The sequence below is a fragment of the Camelus bactrianus genome, chromosome 2 (assembly GCF_048773025.1).
Source record: "Camelus bactrianus isolate YW-2024 breed Bactrian camel chromosome 2, ASM4877302v1, whole genome shotgun sequence".
Taxonomy (NCBI): Eukaryota; Metazoa; Chordata; class Mammalia; order Artiodactyla; family Camelidae; genus Camelus; species Camelus bactrianus.
Window position 1 is genome coordinate 82,402,537 of NC_133540.1, and position 17,739 is coordinate 82,420,275.

At 34.9% G+C, this 17,739-nt stretch overlaps 1 protein-coding gene across 1 annotated transcript; it reads right to left on the reverse strand.

Moving 5' to 3' along the window:
- Positions 1–811: 811 nt before the first annotated feature.
- Positions 812–17,205, reverse strand: LOC105078894 (UDP-glucuronosyltransferase 2B31). The gene is made up of 6 exons (XM_010967551.3): positions 16,446–17,205; positions 15,707–15,855; positions 8,704–8,835; positions 6,686–6,773; positions 5,372–5,591; positions 812–3,399 (listed from the first exon to the last, which is right to left on the reverse strand). The coding sequence occupies exons 1-6, from the start codon at positions 17,164–17,166 to the stop codon at positions 3,120–3,122; spliced, it is 1,590 nt and encodes a 529-aa protein (XP_010965853.2). The 5' UTR covers positions 17,167–17,205; the 3' UTR covers positions 812–3,119.
- Between the last annotated feature and the right edge of the window lie 534 nt (positions 17,206–17,739).

Here is a 17,739-nt window from a genome sequence, read left to right on the forward strand (position 1 = left end):
GAGTGGCACATTATATACGCCTTCAGGAGTAACAGAATGGATGACCCTAACCAAGACTGAGCTAGCTATTACGTAAGGCAAGAGTCCAGCCTGCTAGTATGTCTATTCCATTATACATTTGGAGATCAGGAAAGTGGCCAACAGCGGGGCTGCCGACCCAGAGGAGCCTACTCTTAAGTTCCCCTTTGTCAGCTCTATCTGTCTCCACTTTCACAAACTTCATTTTAAAAGAAAGCCATGCCTCTTATTCACCTGAATTTTACCATGATGCAGTAAGGATGCAAAAACGTAAGGGATGCTAACAAATGAGACATTTGAAATATTGTCTGCCTTACCAGTTTTCAGTTTATTGTGTCTCAGCTCCAAATTCGGCTTTGCGATACAGACATATCTTGTTTCACCGTGCTTTGCTTTATTGCGCTTTACAGGTATTGTGTTTTTTGACAAATTGAGGGTTTGTATGTAGTTAGCTACTTCACTTCTGTGAATTTGTTGTTCGTATCCTTCATTCATTTTCACGTTGGACTTGTTTATTTTCATTGGAGATTTGTAGTAGTTCTCACTGTACAATGACTACCAATCCTTTTTTAGTTACATATGTTGCAGGATAGATTAGAGAAAAATGATTTAAGACTATATGCATGATTTAACAATATTATCTATATGGCACCATATTAGTTCTATTTTTCTTTAAAAATGTGTCAGTTATGTACAGGGTTTGTGTGGAATCTTCTGTGGTAAATTTTTCCTGTAATTGCCCAAGCATCCATAGTTTAATTTGTTTTAAAATAAATTATGTCTCAGGCTGGAGAATATTTGTCATATGATTTCAGTGTTTTTTTTCTTTAACTTTATTTGTGTATTTATTTTACAATAGATTTTTAAAATTGAAGTACAGTTGATGTACAATGTTATGTTACAGGTATACAATATAGTGGTTCACAACTTTTAAAAGTTGTATTCTAGTTATTATAAAATATTGGCTATATTCCCCATGTTGTACAATACATCCTTATAGCTTATTTTATACCTGGTAGTTTGTACCTCTTAATCCTTCACCTCTATCTTTTCCCACCCCCTACCCTCTCCCCACTGGTAACCACTAGTTCCTTCTCTACATCTGTGAGTCTGTTTCTTTTCTGTTATATTCACTAGTTTGTTGTATTTTTTTAGATTCCACATGTATGTGGTATCTTACAGTATTTGTTTTTCTCTGTCTGACTTATTTCACTTAGTATAATGCCCTCCAAGTTCATCCATGCTGGACACCAGAAGCTAATACAACTTTTTAAATCAACTGTACTTCAATTAAAAAAGCAAACAACCCATTTAAAATATGGGCAGAAGAATTGAACAGACATTTTTCCAAAAGAGGAAATGCAGATGGCCAACAGGAGCATGAAACATCACCAGTATCAGGGAAATGCAAATCAAAATCACAGTGAGACACCATCTTACATCTGTCAGAATGGCCACCGTCAAAAAGCACACAAATAACAAATATTGGCAAGGATGTGGAGAAAAGAGAATCCCTGTCCACTGTGGGTGGGAATGTAAAGCGGTGCAGCCACCATGGAAAACAATATAGAGGTTTCTCAAAAACCCAAAACAGAACCACCATATGGCCCAGCAATTCCACTCCTGGGCATAGACCTGAGAAAAATGAAAACATTAATTCAAAAAGATGCATACTCCTCACTATAAACAGCAGTATTTTTTATAATTGCCAAGACATGGAAGCATCCTAAGTGCACATCAATAGATGAATGGATAAAGAAGATGTAGCATATATACACAATGGAATACAATTTATTGAGTGGTGGTTTTGACCAATAAGACAAGTATGCATTTCATCTCCTGGACCACTTTGATATAAAGTCCTTTCAGGACACGCAGTTTTCAAGAGTGCCTTCAGATTGCTTTCATTTGATTTACCAGTTTTCCATAAAATGTATGTAATTTCTGTATCCTGCTCATTGTTCCTGATTATGTCAGTCATGGTGGGCCTAGGTTTAAAGAAAATGATGTCTGTATTATTTTTTTGTCATGATGACATATTGAATGTTTATGGGAGGGATGGGGCAATAGGCTAATGAGGAAAGAGGCAAAAGATTGACACACGATCTAAAATGTGGTACCATAGAATAAAAGCCATTATTTCAGTGTGTGTTCAATGAACACATTAAATTTCATACCATATCTGCAAGTAGGTAAGTGATGCTGTGTCTTGTTTTGTAAGAATATATACAGATATAGATATAGATAGCACATATAGATATATTCAGGTATATTTGGAGAGAATGAAAATTCAGTAAGACCCTTTAGAGTACAAGTTAAATATTTTCTTACAGTAGAAAACTTAAATCTTATTACCAGAGGCTGAGTGAATATGGGAGTAAAAGAGATCAGGTGAATATTTTTAAAGTTAAGGAGAAAAAGAAAACTCAGTCATATATCAAGGCTTTTCACAAATAGCTCAGTTTTATAATAGGAAGCAGGTAGCAGTTGCTGTATTCCTAATTCCACAGACATTTTACTGGGACATGACTTAACCTGCATAAATGTAAATGACTTGCCATGGCTTTAGGTAAGAAGTGATTCTGAGGCTGGATGCACAGTAAAAACCAAGAAGTGTTAGTGGTCTCGCAAATGAAATGGAAGGGTGAATCTTTTTCACAATTCCAATTATTGAACACTTCTGTAGTAAGATAAAAGTATAAAATTCTACAATAAAATAAAGTTAAAATTTTCAGAATATCCTCAAATATAATATGGAAAATATAGACTTTGTATTTTATTGTGTATATGCACACCCTGTGAAACACAGTTAAACTCAATTTCTTTTTAGTAAAATTTTGAATTAAAATGATAAATTTCAATATATACCCTTATAGTTTTATTTTTTTTTAATATCTCATTAGCTTTTCTCTTGGCATGACGTATTTCTAACTCTTAAGCAGGAAGAAAATCCCTTGAAAGCAAATTTTGATCTTTGATGCTAAATTGTGAAAAGTCCTTTTGTCACAGGAGGACAGGAACCTCATCATAACTCCTTCTTGCTGGAATCAACTGAAACAGATCCATGTATGGGGTGTTCCTGCTTCAGGCCTCAGATAAAGCTACTCCCTTTTTTCCTTCTTTCTTGGTATAGGAAATTTCTTGCAGCAAAACAGACAACATTTTGTGATGACAAAGAGAGCAGCTGCCACACAGACCAGCAGGAACCCAGTCACATCCAGAGAGTGGTACTGGCACCAGGTGAGGTCGTGAGCGGCTGGCCGCAGGTGCTTGGCTCCTTTGTGGCGCATGACAAACTCGATCCAGAAGACTGCTCGGTCCAGGGGCTTTATAGGTTGATCGTGTTGAATGGTTGATAACCTCATAGCATTCTGTTTGTAGCTGAAGGAAAAGCAAATAGACATCAATTTTTACAATAAACTAAGAAAGATACATATGTGGAATCTTCATGCATATGGTAAAAATGAGTGCCACATCAAGTGGAAGAAAAATAGATTATTTTTCTCAGAGATGATTATAGAGATCTTAGCTTATGTGCTAGAATTTTTTGAATGCATAGAATTTCAAGCTATGGAGAAAAGAGAGAAAATAGGATAGGACAGGTATTTGTAGCCAAAAGAATGGAATGAATTAGGTCCTGATGTGAAAAAAAAAAAGAACAATAGAAAAGATGTACATGATTTGACTGTTCAAAGTTTGTACTGTCTAGTAAGGAATTGTTAATAGACCTGTTGGACAAGTTTTAAAATACTATCATAATGCAGAGATAGGAGGAAAATCCATATTGAGATTCAGAGACATGTCCAGCTGGGGCTGGTGAGCAGTTGGTATTGAGCATTAACTGGTATTTATCTTCTATTAGTGAAGTGGTGGTTAAAAGTTGGAAGTGATTGCCTTGTTTTGAATCTGACTCTGACATTTGCCTTGATGCCTGCTTTATTATTCTTCTTTCCTCAGTTTTTCACTGATAAATAGGATGGATAGGAATGGTATCTGATCTGATTATTTGGAGGAATAATATATCGATTCTTAAGTATTCCTGGCATACAGTAGACTCTTAGTAAACGTTTGCTAGTATTGGTGGTGTTTTTCTTGTGAGTGATTTTAGAATCTGGCGAGTGCTCAACATTTCACTTTCTGGCATTGCAGTTGCATTTGTTTCTAGTGTTGGAATGACTATGGACTAACAGACAAGGAGGAAGGGAGGAATAAAGAGATATGGCTCACAAACTCTAAATCACAAAGTGCAGTAGCATGGCACTGAAGCAATAACAAGGAGGTAAAATCTCTTTGTGTTCTGTATAAAGCACAGGAGGAGCCTTGGGTTTTTCAGAGGAGACACTTATGTGACATTTTTGTAATGCAATAGGGAAACACTACTATGAAGAAGGTACTTAATATATGCAAAGGACTTAATACAATGTGTAGCATATAGCAAACATTCTGTATCTAGCAGCTAATAAATTATCTTCATTTTTGATACCAGCTTTACATTATTAAAAATCGAAAGTGGTATAAGTATTCCACAGGGTTGCAATTTTACATTAAACAGTTACTACAAATTTTGGCTGTATTCCCATTGTTGCTCATAACATATTTGAGCGCATATTGCATCCAAAGTTTGTATCTCCTAGTCCACCACCCTTATGTTTCCCCTCCCACTTCACTGGTGTTGTGTAGCTTTTTTTCTGCATCTGAAAGTCTGCTAATATTTTGATCTCATCCCTGATAAAAGGAAACAACTAAATCTTTCTAATTTACCCAATAATGACTACTTAGATACTACTTATGAATGTAGGTATATTCTTAGTTTTTTTGGTTTTACTTGTTTTTGTCTATTTATAAGACATATGTTGGTATATTTCTGTTTCAAAGAGATAATATTTGGTTTCCAAATCATTTGAGGATTTTTATGAATTTCGATATTATTATTAATATTATGATAACTATTGTATGTATTTTCTCCCTTTTGTTTCATAATGACTTTATAAAGAAAACATTTTGAGAATGTGTTGGTAATAATAGCAATGGGAGAATAATGCAAAGGGAGAAAATATTTACATATAAATCCTCTTAATCCTTATGTTACCATTTCAGTGACTCTTTTCATTCTAATGATTAGCTCTTTCAAAATTTCTCCATTTTCCTTAAACCTCTGAAGAAGCTATCCACTAAAACCACTGAAACAAACTTTATGTGACACTCCCAGTAGGCTATTGTAGACTATTCAAAGCCCTGTGCAACTCTTACTCTTCATTGTGTTTATGTGAAGATACATTGCTACCTCCCTGGCCTCCCTATTAGAACTTCTCTAGACAGAGTATGTAGTAGAAAAATATACATGTATACTCACGAAGGATTATTAATGACTTGGTTCAATGCATTGAGCAAATCTGTTGTTGACATTTTACTGAAGTCCAGCCTGACAGCTGCCCCCTTGACTGTCATGCGAGCGATGTTATCAGGTTGATCAGCAAACAAAGGAATGCCCACCATAGGGATCCCGTGGTAGATGGCCTCATAAATGCCGTTGGTTCCACCATGAGTTATAAAAGCTTTGGTTTTTGGATGACCTAGGATTGAGTGAATTTCAGTAAAATGATTAATTAATGTTAGAAATCAAATGAGAACTGGCCATTACAAGGCAGTGAAAGAAGCAGTGTCCTTTCGATAACAGATGATTATACACATGAAACTGCATTTCAACTGCTTTCAGAACTCAGATCAGGAAGCCACTCAGTCTGCTGGAGAGGGAAGTGAAGCCTTCATGAAAGGAGTGCTGTGTGAGTTGAATTCACAAATGTACTCCAGATTGTCAGGTGAACAAATGGAAAGAACATTCTGGGTAAAAGAAACCACATGAGCAATTAAGGGTGAGAATATGTCAAAAATATAGTCTCTTAAGGAAATAGACATTTAGTCTGATAGGAAGGGTGTCAAGGCAACAGGAAAGATAATGGTCGTGACACTGAGACCAGAGGAAGGAAAAGCTGCATTTTATCATGAAATGTGTTACAGCTTCATGAAAACAATTCTGAAGTATTTTCCTATAGAACATGGGGAGTCACTGGTAATAAAAAGGAGCTGCTGTATTTCAGGGGCATTTAAAATACCCATAAGATGGGAAAAGAGAGATGTATGGAGAGAATTTAGAGGCAAAGCGATAATCCAGGATGTTCTTGATAATTTTACTTAGAGAAATAATTACAACCAATATAAAGATTCTGTCCATAATAGATGTGACTCTTTAATAAAAAGCCACCTGTTACACAGAGAACAAATTTACTGATACCTGGGGTAAAGGGGGGTGGAAAGGGATAAGTAAAGAATTGGAAATTTGCACCTCTTGGAGAGTGATCTAAATGTTGGCCATCTTGATTGTGTTGGAGGTTTTATTGGTGTATACCTCTATCAAAATTCATCAAATTGTACATCCGAAAAACATGTAGTTTACTGTACAGGAGTCGTACCATAATAAGGGTGTTAAAAAAAGCCGACCTTTATATTTTATTTGTTTTCCCCTAGGACAGGAAAGAACAATGAAGATTCAGAGTGTTCCTTTTGCATGCTTGAGTAATAAGTGCTGAGTAAGTTGGTTTCTTCTCCCAGTGCTCTCACTCCCTCAGCTGTTACTCTTGTTTCCAGCATTTTTTCTCCCAGGTCTCACCAAGAAGGTCGTTCTGGGGGATCCACTTATACAGCCGAGTATTGGGTCCTAAGGTATCTGGTTTCTTGCCGTTGAATCTCCAAAGAACCTGTTAGGGTGAAGTAAATAGCTTATTCATGAGTTGAACTTCAAAGTTATAGCACGTTAGAATTCTAAAGAGATGAAAAGACATCCAGTTAAATGCCTTCCATACGACAGGTCAGGAAATGAGGACAGCAGATCCTAAGTAGAGATGACTAGTAATGCACTGACATCAATAGGAATACCCACATTCTGTGTACTTATTTTTATGTTCAATCAGGTATGGAATGAATCATGACATTTCACACATGATGTTATTGACAAACTTCTCAATGACAATTTCAAGTATTTGGGAAATTGTTAGGTATTCTTGATTCTAGTGAATTAAAATTATTCTAGTAATAATCTTCACATTTGTTTTGATTTATTTTATATACTAGCACTCATTTTCAATTTTGGTATCCACTGGTTTATTTCTTTTTCACTCATAAAATGGAGTTTACTTGTATCCAGTCATTAATATAACTTTTTTTTTTATCAGTTTTATATCTTTTGATTTAGTAAAAGGAAAATGCCTACAGTTAGTCACTTAAGAGAAATATTTCTGCTTATTTATAATTTATTAATGATAAGATAATTAATGCTGCTTAGGAGGTACAACTTCTTTTAGATTACAAATTGTTAAGCGCCTCTTCCAAAAAAAAAGACAATTATTGTTTTTTGATGTAAATCCAGATTATTGCCACTATTAGTAGCTCTGAAAATTTTTAAGTTTAGAAAAGAGGAGCATGTTGGTAATTTACAAGTAACAATAAGGCTGTTGAAAAAGCTCCAAAATAGGGATACTAAAATTTATTCAACTGACCCCGAACACTTCAACAGTGAAGCACAATGCATTGACAGCAGTGGTTAATGTGGTTTTTATACTCAATACCAAAATAAGATACCTATTTTGGACTTCCTAGCAATTCTCATAAGCTGGATTATAATTTAACTGGTGTTTCATTTCTGTTTGCTATGTGAATGAAATGACTAAGTTCTCAACAAAAAATTAGCATAGGTGTTTGTGAGAAGACCACAATATCGGATAGTAAAGTAAAAAGTAGTTCGTAAATAACAAAAGATCCCAGGTGTATTTTATTTACTAGAGAATAAGTTACTACATAATATGGAGAAGGAGGCAGCAGAATCTTTTCCATGCCAGTCTTCCTTATGTTTGACTCTTGCCCTTCTCCCTCCTCAGTCAGGAAGAGTAACCTGATAGGCTGGAAGCAGAGTTCATTAAGGTCCACACTTTATAATGCATAGGATCCACCTTAAGGGCAGGACCCCATCTCCATCCTTTCTCTTTCATCTTCCTGCTTTAGGCTTTGGCAGGGCTCAGTCACCCAGGGCAGGCTGATGTTTGTCTTTGTCTAAATCATGGTGGCTGGATGGGTGTCTGGAGGCAGCTTGGGGAGCCCTGACCAACCTTTCTCTGAATAGCACCCTGAAAAGCACACTGAATGGGTCTGTTGCAAAATTTAGAGGAAGTGATGGGGCCCAGGATTACCTGGCAAGCACAAACTGCATGGCATATTTCTGACTTTGATCACTGCTGTTCAACATTACTGTGCTAGTACAATTTCTGTTAAAATTTAACTCCTGAGAACTTCTGTATGTGTACTATGTCCTCAGGAATCCTTCAGAGATAAAGGAGCAATGACAAGGCAGAATTTGGTGATTTTTCTACCTGCCCACATACCATTATAATACCAGATTTCACACTGCATCTCTTAAATACATTTATTTGATTACAATGTGAATCCAAAAGTCATTGTCAAAGATACTCTCTGTATTATTGTAGGACCTGCTGTGTATATTTTGATTTTTAAATACTTGAGATACATTGGAGCTATCATAATAATTTACCTTTCTTGCAGAATATGTAATCATACTTTTTACAGAATTTAATAGTCTCATTGTATGGTTGTCCACTATTATGCTGCTTTATCTACCTTTTGTGGAATCTGGGCAAGGGCTGATGCAATCATATTGGCTCTTTCTTCTGTTATGTTAGTGACAATTGACCCCAAAGTAAACACCACAATACCATCTTCTCCTGAGCTCTGGACAAACTCTTCCATTTCCTGTCAAAAAAGAATTTTCTCCATTACAAAAGAGCAACAGTGTAGCAAACATTATTGAAAGATTAATACAAACAGCTGAAGAGAAAAAATCTGTTATAGTCAGGAATTATTACGGTAGTAGCTTTTTGAAAAAAAAAAAAAGGTAAAATATACACAAGATGCAGTTTACCATCTTAGTCATTCCTAAGTCTATAGTTCAGAAATGTTAAGTATATTCGCATTGCGGAACCAATCTGCAGAACTTTTTCATCTGGCAAAACTGGAAGTCTGTGCCCATTAAAAACTCCATTTTCCTCTTTGATCCCAGCCCCTGGGAATCATCATTCTACTCTGTGTTTCTACAAATTTGATTAGTCTAGATACCTCATATACATTGAGTTGTATAGTACTTGTCTTTTTGTGACTGGCTTATGCCCTTCTCCTGAAGTTCATCCATGTTGTGTCATGTGTCAGAATCTCCTTTTAATGACTAAGTAATAACCCAGTGTTTGTGTATTCCATATTTTGTTGTTTGTGTTTTCTGTTCATGTACACCTGAGTTGCTTCAGTTTCTCGTCTCTTGTGAATAGTGCTTTCAAGATTATGGTGAACAAATAGCTATTTGGGATTCTAGGTTCAATTCTTTTGGATACACAGCCAGAAGAGAAATAGCTGGACCGTATGGTAACTCTATTTTATATTTTTTGAGGAAATTCCTCAAAAGTTTTAAATAATGGCTTTTTAAAAATGGACCTCAGGGTTGAAGGAGATGTGTGATTTGAGGTCAGTGTCTTCTATTACATGTACTTGTGCAAATGTGTGTGGGTGTGTGTATAAGCAAAAATGAGATAGAGGCAGTACACAGTAGTGAGGAGGACACACTGGTAAACAGTGTTAGACTCTTCATCAGTCATGTTATTAATTACTAACATAGATCCTTGGAAGGAGGTCACACAGCAGGATCTTAACTCACCTTTAATTCTTTCTTATTATAGTTCTCCTAAATCATTTGTTTATTCCAGGTACTTTTTAGAGAATTATTTTAGATTAGTCATTAGTATTTCATTTCCCTGACTATGATCACTAAGAAAAAGTTAGGATTTGAATGACTTTATCCTTCTCACAGATCTATAATCCTCAAACCTTAACTTAAAGTTACTCAAAAGTTCCCCAAATCTGTCTCTAAATTACGAGTCACTGACATTGAGGAGTCTGGTATTATAGTTTAGAATTTCTGTGAAACAGCCTTGTGTGTCCTGTTAATAACCAAGAGATGTACTTATGTAGTTGCATTTCTGAGTGACCATACTGCTGGGTTTGTTTCCATTGGACACACTCTGCCCTGAAATCATGTTGTATATTTGCTGTCACAGTAGGATGTGCTATGTGTAAGTGGCTGTGAGGGACCCTCATCCTCACCTCACTAAGTCCCTGGGGGAGCACCTGCCCCACAGTGGGAGAGGTACACCAGGCTTTCTGTAGCAGAGATCTGATCACCTATGAGTAGTTCATGTCAAACTAAATGAGGCTCCTGGTGAAGCTGTATTTGATTGGAATTCTTTCAGAATTATTTTGTCTTGTAGTCCTTGAGCCTAATTTAAAAAATTTTACTTTCTGCACTAGAATAATTCCACATTGTTCAATATTCTGTATAACAAAAAAAATGCAGAGGAGCAAAATTTTCCTGATTATCTGATGAAACCATATACTCCTCTTTTTGAAATGCCTTTCTTCTTTTTTACATTCATTATTCTTTTCTCTCTGGAAAATTCTGACCTAATCCTTCCATTTAAAATGTATAGTTTATGATCATGATTAATGTCATAAAAAATTTTTTATAGAAGTATAGTCAGTTTACAATGCTGTGTTAATTTCTGGTGTACAGAGTTGGTATTAATTTATATATATATGTAATATATATACACACATATATACACACACACATTCCTTTTTATATTCTTTTTCATTATAGATTATTATCAGATATTGACTATAGTTCCCTGTGCTAAAGAATAGAAGCCTATTTTAAAGTTGTTTTCAAAACTGTTTTTAATAGGAACAAGAAAATAGGCAATTTCTTACAAACTTTAACCTTGTAGACTATACCGTGTAGATCATTCTTCAAAAGTATAATTTCATCCTGATGATCAGTTTTGCTATTAATGTCTCTGAACTTCCCTATGACTCTCATGGTGCATCTAGGTAATGTGTGTATTTCCAGTGACTTGTCCCAGCATTTAAGGTTACCTGTGTTCTTTGTTTTTCCCTCATTGGTTTGCTCCCCAAAGCTGCCTCATCTCTCCTGTAGAAGATGCATCCCTATCATATTATTGTAATACATCCTCTATTTAAAAGTTAATCACTGTTGTGGACTGGTTATTCTCATTGTCTGACATCTGTATGAAAATAATATAAGGTCATGACATTAAAGTATTAAAAATACGAAAAATTATTAAATTAAAATAAGATATATTCTACCCTCTGTCTAGGGATATCCTTAGTTTAAAATTTATAAATATTTTTTAATGATGAAATATGTTAGAGGTATAACATTATTTCAGTTGTATAACTTACTGATTTGATACACTTAACAGATTGTAATAGGATTACCATCTTGGTGGTAGGTTGCACCTCTGTCATGTCAGATGATTATCATTTTTCTTTTGCGGTTGGAAAAAATAAGGTCTAGTCTCTTATCAAGTTTGATGATTAGAATATATTGTTATCTATACTCACTATCCTTTACCTTAAATCTCTAGGGCTAATTTACTATGAGATGCAAGTTCATACCCTTAAATAACATCTCTCCTTTTCTCCCACCCTCTAGCCCTTGGTAATCACCATACTGCTTTCAGTTTATATGATTGACTTTTTTAGATTTCACACAGAAGAAGTATAATACAGAATTTTTCTTTCTCTGCATGTTCAAAAAGAGAAACTGATGACAACCTTTAGCTAGACTAAGGAAGGAAGAAAACTCAAATAGATGAAATTCGAAATGAAAGAGAAGACATTACAATTGAGACTCCAGAAATTCACTGGATCATGAGAGATTTCTATAAAGAATTCTATGGCAAGAAAATACATAACCAAGAAGAATGGCTACATTTGTAGAAACAAGAAATCAATAAAGACTGAATCAGAAAGAATTACAAAATCTGAACAGTCAAAATGAGTTAAGATATTGAATCAGTAATTACAAAACTCTGAACACAGAAAACCCCAGCACCAGACCTCTTCACTGATAAATTCTATCAAATATTTAAGGAATACTTAATGCGAGTCCTTGAAAAACTTTTCCAGAAAAAACTTACAGGTGGGAGAGAACACTTCAAAATTCATTCTTCAAAGCCAGTATATGGAGATACCAAGTAGATAAGGACATTGCAAGTAAAGGAAGGTATACGCCAATATCGAGAATGAATATAGATTAAAAAATTCTCAGCACAATGTCTGCTAGCTAAATTCTAGAACACATTAATAGTAATATATACCATGACCCAGTGTAATTTACCTGTAAGATGCAAGGAAATTTCAACATGCTGAAATCAATAAATGAAATACATTGCATTAACAGAATGAAAGATAAAATAAGTTGATCATCTCAATAGCTGTAGGAAGAGAATTTGACAAGATACAAAATCCCTTTAAGATAAAAAACCTGACCATGTTGGGTATATAGAAGGAATATTTTTCAACAAAATAAAGGCCACATATGACAAACCCAAATCTAACATTGTAGTGAATAGTGAAAATTTGAAATATTTTTCTCTAAGATCAGGAAAAGGCAAGGGTTCCCACTCTCACACTTCCAGTCGACGTAGTACTAAAAGTCCCAGCATAGAGCATCCAGGCAAGACAAAGAAATTAAAGACATCCAAATGAGAAAGGAAGAAGTAAAATTTTCATTTTTTTGCAGATGATATGATTTTTTTGTATGGAAAATCCCAAAGAGTCAACCAAAAGCTTTAACTAATGAACAAATTCTGTAAAGTTGCAGGATATAACATAAATTCAACATACAGAAGTCAGTTGCTTTTCTCTCTATTAATAACGAAATATATGAAAAATTATTTCATTCAACATAGCATGAAAAACAATAAAATAACTGGAAATAATTTTAGCCAATGAAGTGAAAAATCTATACAGTAATAATTACAAGACTTTGTTGAAAGATGTGAAGAAAACACACACAAAAAGAAAGTCATCCAGTGTTCATGGATCAGAAGAATTAATATTGCTACACTATCCACACTACCCAAAGCCAAAGGCCTCACACCTACCAATTCCAAAGTATTACTACAAAGTTGTAGTATTTAACAGTGTGGTACTGCCCTAAAAATAGAGAAATAGATCGACACAAATGAAACAGAATACAGAGTCCCGAATTAAATGCCTGCATATATAGTCAACTAATATTCAACAAGGGAGGGAACACCACCCACTGGGGAAATGGTAGTCTCTTCTTTTCTTCTAAGAAAACTGGATAAGCACATGGAAAAAAAATGATGAGACCCCTATTTTAGACCTCTCAAAAAATTAAATCGGAATGGATCAAAGACAAGATCAGGTATCATAATGTTCCTCAGTAATTTTCTGAGAACCTCATAATTAATGGAAAAGTTAGTAGTTTGAAGGAATAATTAACAGAAAAGTTAGTAGTTTGAAAGTTAGTAGTTTGCAGACATTCTCTTGCATTCATCTCTTGTTTTGCAACTTAATAACAACAGCTACTATTACTAATATCATTATATTACTATTCATCTTTCTATTTGTCCTTCTTTCTCTGGTCCTTTCTCTCCTACTAACACTGACTTGCTTGAAAGGAGAATGGGGATATCTTTGAAAAATGGAGTTAGATATAATTTTCACTGATTTTATTTCAGCCTTTGGACGCTGTGACAGTTTACCACTGAATACCAAAACAATTTGTAAACAAATGAGATATTGTGTTTGACAGTTGAAAAAGATATGTTTCATTTTTCCACTAATAAGGAGTAATCAAAAAGGATCTCCTAAGAGATCACAAAATAGTTTGCTAAAGATTGCTTGCTTACTATTTATATCTTGAATCAATTTAAAACAGCATGTCAATTTAAAACAGATTAGCTTCTTGCTTTCCTTCATAAGGAATAGTATCTTATAAACTGAAGAGAATTTTTGTAATTTGAAACTATGGGTAGTTTTTGTATTTAAGTGGTAGAAATTATTTGGTCTTTACTGTTAGTGTGCAGAATTAATGTGCTTATATACGCAGTGTACATTTTCTGTCTGCTCATTCTGTCAGCAGCTACAATGTTGAGACCCGTGTTCCTTAAGGGAGCTGTGCTGAGGTTTTCTGTATGCTTAGTTTAGGCAGAAAACACCTGTTCTAATAGACTAATTTATATCTTCTATGCTATAAGATGTAAAACTCCAGGATTTTAGATGAGGAATGGTTTAAACGCTGTTGTGGAAGCAAGAAAATGTTGGATTTGGTGCAGAAATTGTAGGGGCATTCATTTGTATTTTTGAGGAATGGTCCCTCGTGAAGAGCCTCAACGCTTATAAAAAATTTTTAGCTTGTCATCTTGCTCATCTGATTGTCCAAAACATTAAAAAATTCTCAACATTTAAGATTAAGTTAGGTATATTAAAATATATTTTATTTAAATTCAGTTTTTAATTAATTTAGTATATGCTGTTATTAACTTAAATTTTTTGATTAAAAATCTTTTAAAAATGCTTTTAATGCACTCCATGGGCTATCTACTCTCTAGGACTTTGATAGATCATATAATCTTGATGTGTTGGAAAATCACTTCCTATTCAATTATGATTTAGATCCAGGTGGCTGGCACATGTTGGATTATTGATAGTGTAATAGTAACAAAATAACAATAAAGACAATAGTTAATATTTCTTCTGGATCAGTGAATATGTGCTAGACATTTTGGATGTTTCATGTGTACTAACAACTTTTTTCCCCACTACAACTGTATGAGATTCATGCTGTTAATATGAGTCAGTATGATCATGTCTCTGTGAACATTGTAGTCTAGTTTTCCATCATTGTTGCCTGTATCTCTCAGCAAACCTGTGAAATGGTCTCCCTTTCTACTCTTACCCCTTCATAACCCAACCCAGTGACTACATCCTGTGTTTTTCTTTAAATGTGATTGTACCTCTCCCTTTCTTAACACTCTTAATTTTTTCCCGAATGCCCCTATTAGATGCTTCACACTCCTTAGAATGTCTGTCTCCAGCTTAATTCTCCAGCACCATCTGTCTCTTTACTCAGCCTCTTCCTGTTCAGACTAAACTTGGACTTCTTGGGAACTGTCACTAACTACTCTCCCTGGCTGTCTTTTGTATCTTCCTCCACCCCTGACCTACCCCGTCTGCTTATTCCTGCACATGTTCAGATCTGACCTTAATTATCAAAGAATCAGAGATACTTTCTATGAATTCTGTGAATGTTTCCTTAGCATTGTGGTCTTCCCTTATTATAACACTCTTTACACAATGTTTACGACTTGCCTGTATTCTGTCTTTCCAGTAGACTGTCAGGTGGCAGAAACTGTGTTTATATCATTCCTCTGCATATGAGCACTCACTTCTGGTATAGGCGAGTCCCTTTATAATTATTTTTATGACTGATGCTTTATTATGTGTTGAATAATGAAGGCTGTAATTTAAAATAGTATAAGTCCTCCAGATGTCCCAATTTATTCTGTAATGGTAATGAATTTCACATACTTGTGCTAGTATAGAAATAAGAGTTTCTAATTGACAAGTCACTTTATCCGGCTTCCCAATTTCTCTGTTGTATAAACCATTGTAAATAAAGACTGCATAAGTATTCCCCTGAAAATGCAAAGTAAGGAAAACAAAATAAATAGGAACATGTTACCATAGGCAAAGGTTTAGCAGGTCTGCAGTGGAGGCCTCCTACAAATTCAAAATTTGGTAGCAATGGGTGAGGGAATTCAAAATCCCAAAAGGTTCGAATGAGCCACATGTCAGCTTTCCCAATTGTCTCAAATAATGTAGTGGGTCTTCCTGAAAGGAAAAAACAAAGACAAAAAGAACAAATGTTCGATCAAATGAGAATATTGCCATGTGTATATATTAAGCAATATTTGAAATGGAGCTTGGAATGATGTAGTCAAAGATGTCTGAAAGTGGCTGTTCTTTGATAAAGCAAATATATTTTTTTGTGACTCTGCTATACTATACTATAATGTGGAAACTGAGCTACACAAGTAGAAACAATTTCTAAATGCCACCTAGTTACCTATGCTACAAATATGGGCATAGCTCTTAAGTCTACATTTTTTTAAGAAGACATTTTAGTCACCTTTTTAAAGTTAAAAAAAGTTTAGTAAGATGGATACTTAGTTTCTTGGAGATGTCTTAGGTGCTTCAATTTATGGTTTATGACTCCTGGAGTGTCCTGCGCTAGTAATGGGCCTTACCCCATGAATTAATGTTTCCATAATTATTATGAAATTGATGAAACATTTTATACTTTCATTTTATCATTTCACTTATAAAACCCAAATTTCTGTGATGTTTTATTTATATGATTTCATCTTCAAAGTCATTAGAAAAGTTAGGACTTTATGCCACCAACTGAAAACATGACTTACCTAGTACTTCACTGTAAAACTGATTCCACTTCTTCTCATTAAATGTCTGGAACCAAAAGTCAAAATAAAGTACGTACATCATATTTTTCACCCTCTCCATGAATGTCATTTGATCACCTAATTCTGACATGATAACCGGTACGTAGGATGGTGGGAGTGGAAGTTTTCCACCATACTTCTCCAGTGCAAAGCCCGGAGAGAAGCGGAGACTGTACACTAATGGGATTTGAAGTATCTCAGCCAGCAGCTCACCACAGGGCCCAATGGCATCTGCAAGAACGACGTCAAACCTTGATTCATGTAGTTTTGTCATAAGTTTCTTGTTCGAAACAAGATCTTTACAGCCTGTGATAAGAATATCAGAAAATTCCAAAAACGTACTTTGCACTGTTGAAAAGTAAGTCCAAAATGAATCTTTTGCAAAATTAATCCATTTTTCAAGCAAATGCTTGAAAATATACTTAAAATTATCTTTAGTTAAAAGTGTTGGAAAAATCTCAAATTTAATAGAAGATTGTGTATTGGGATTAATAAAAATGGAAGCTGAAGATATCAGGACAGTCACCTCATGACCCCTCGTGATAAGTTCATCCAGAATTGTATTCATATTAATCCAATGACTATATTCCACTGGCCACACGAGCACCTTCCCACAACTCCCAGAGCTAAAGTAGCAGTTCAGCTGCAGCAGCAGCAAAAGTGAGAGCCATTTCATGGACATCTTGTTCACATGCAAAACTTTTGAAAATTTCTCTATCCTTTTGCTATTGCTCATGCTTATATCCAAGGAGAAATCAATCAAGAAGTTAAAGTATAACTCCTACACTAAAGAAGTTAAATTATAACTCCTACACCTTAAGTAAACACATTTTATGAGTAGTCAGCAGCCATGGAAATCAAGTGAAAGGGCAAAATGTAGAAAAATCCACGATTGTACAGTTTGTTTTATATTGTGTTGTCAGTGTTAACACCCCTCTAAAAGTCGATGACTTTACAACCTGCAAATCAACTGTATTATGTAAGTAATAAGACTAATGTAAAGCAATAGGAAGTGAGGGGCTCTCGTGTCTGCAGGCTCCTTGACACAAAATTAGAGATACGGTGACATCAGCACAATGGAGGGTTAGGAGGTCCCAACACTTTAAGACCCACAAAAACAACAAAAACAATAAATGAATAACTACAAACTGGTGTTAAGTTATTTCGGGGAAAATGTCTGGACTACAATGAAGCAGCAGCAGAATCCCTGCAGATTACAAAACTGAGGATGGCCACGTAGAAAAGCACAGGAAAG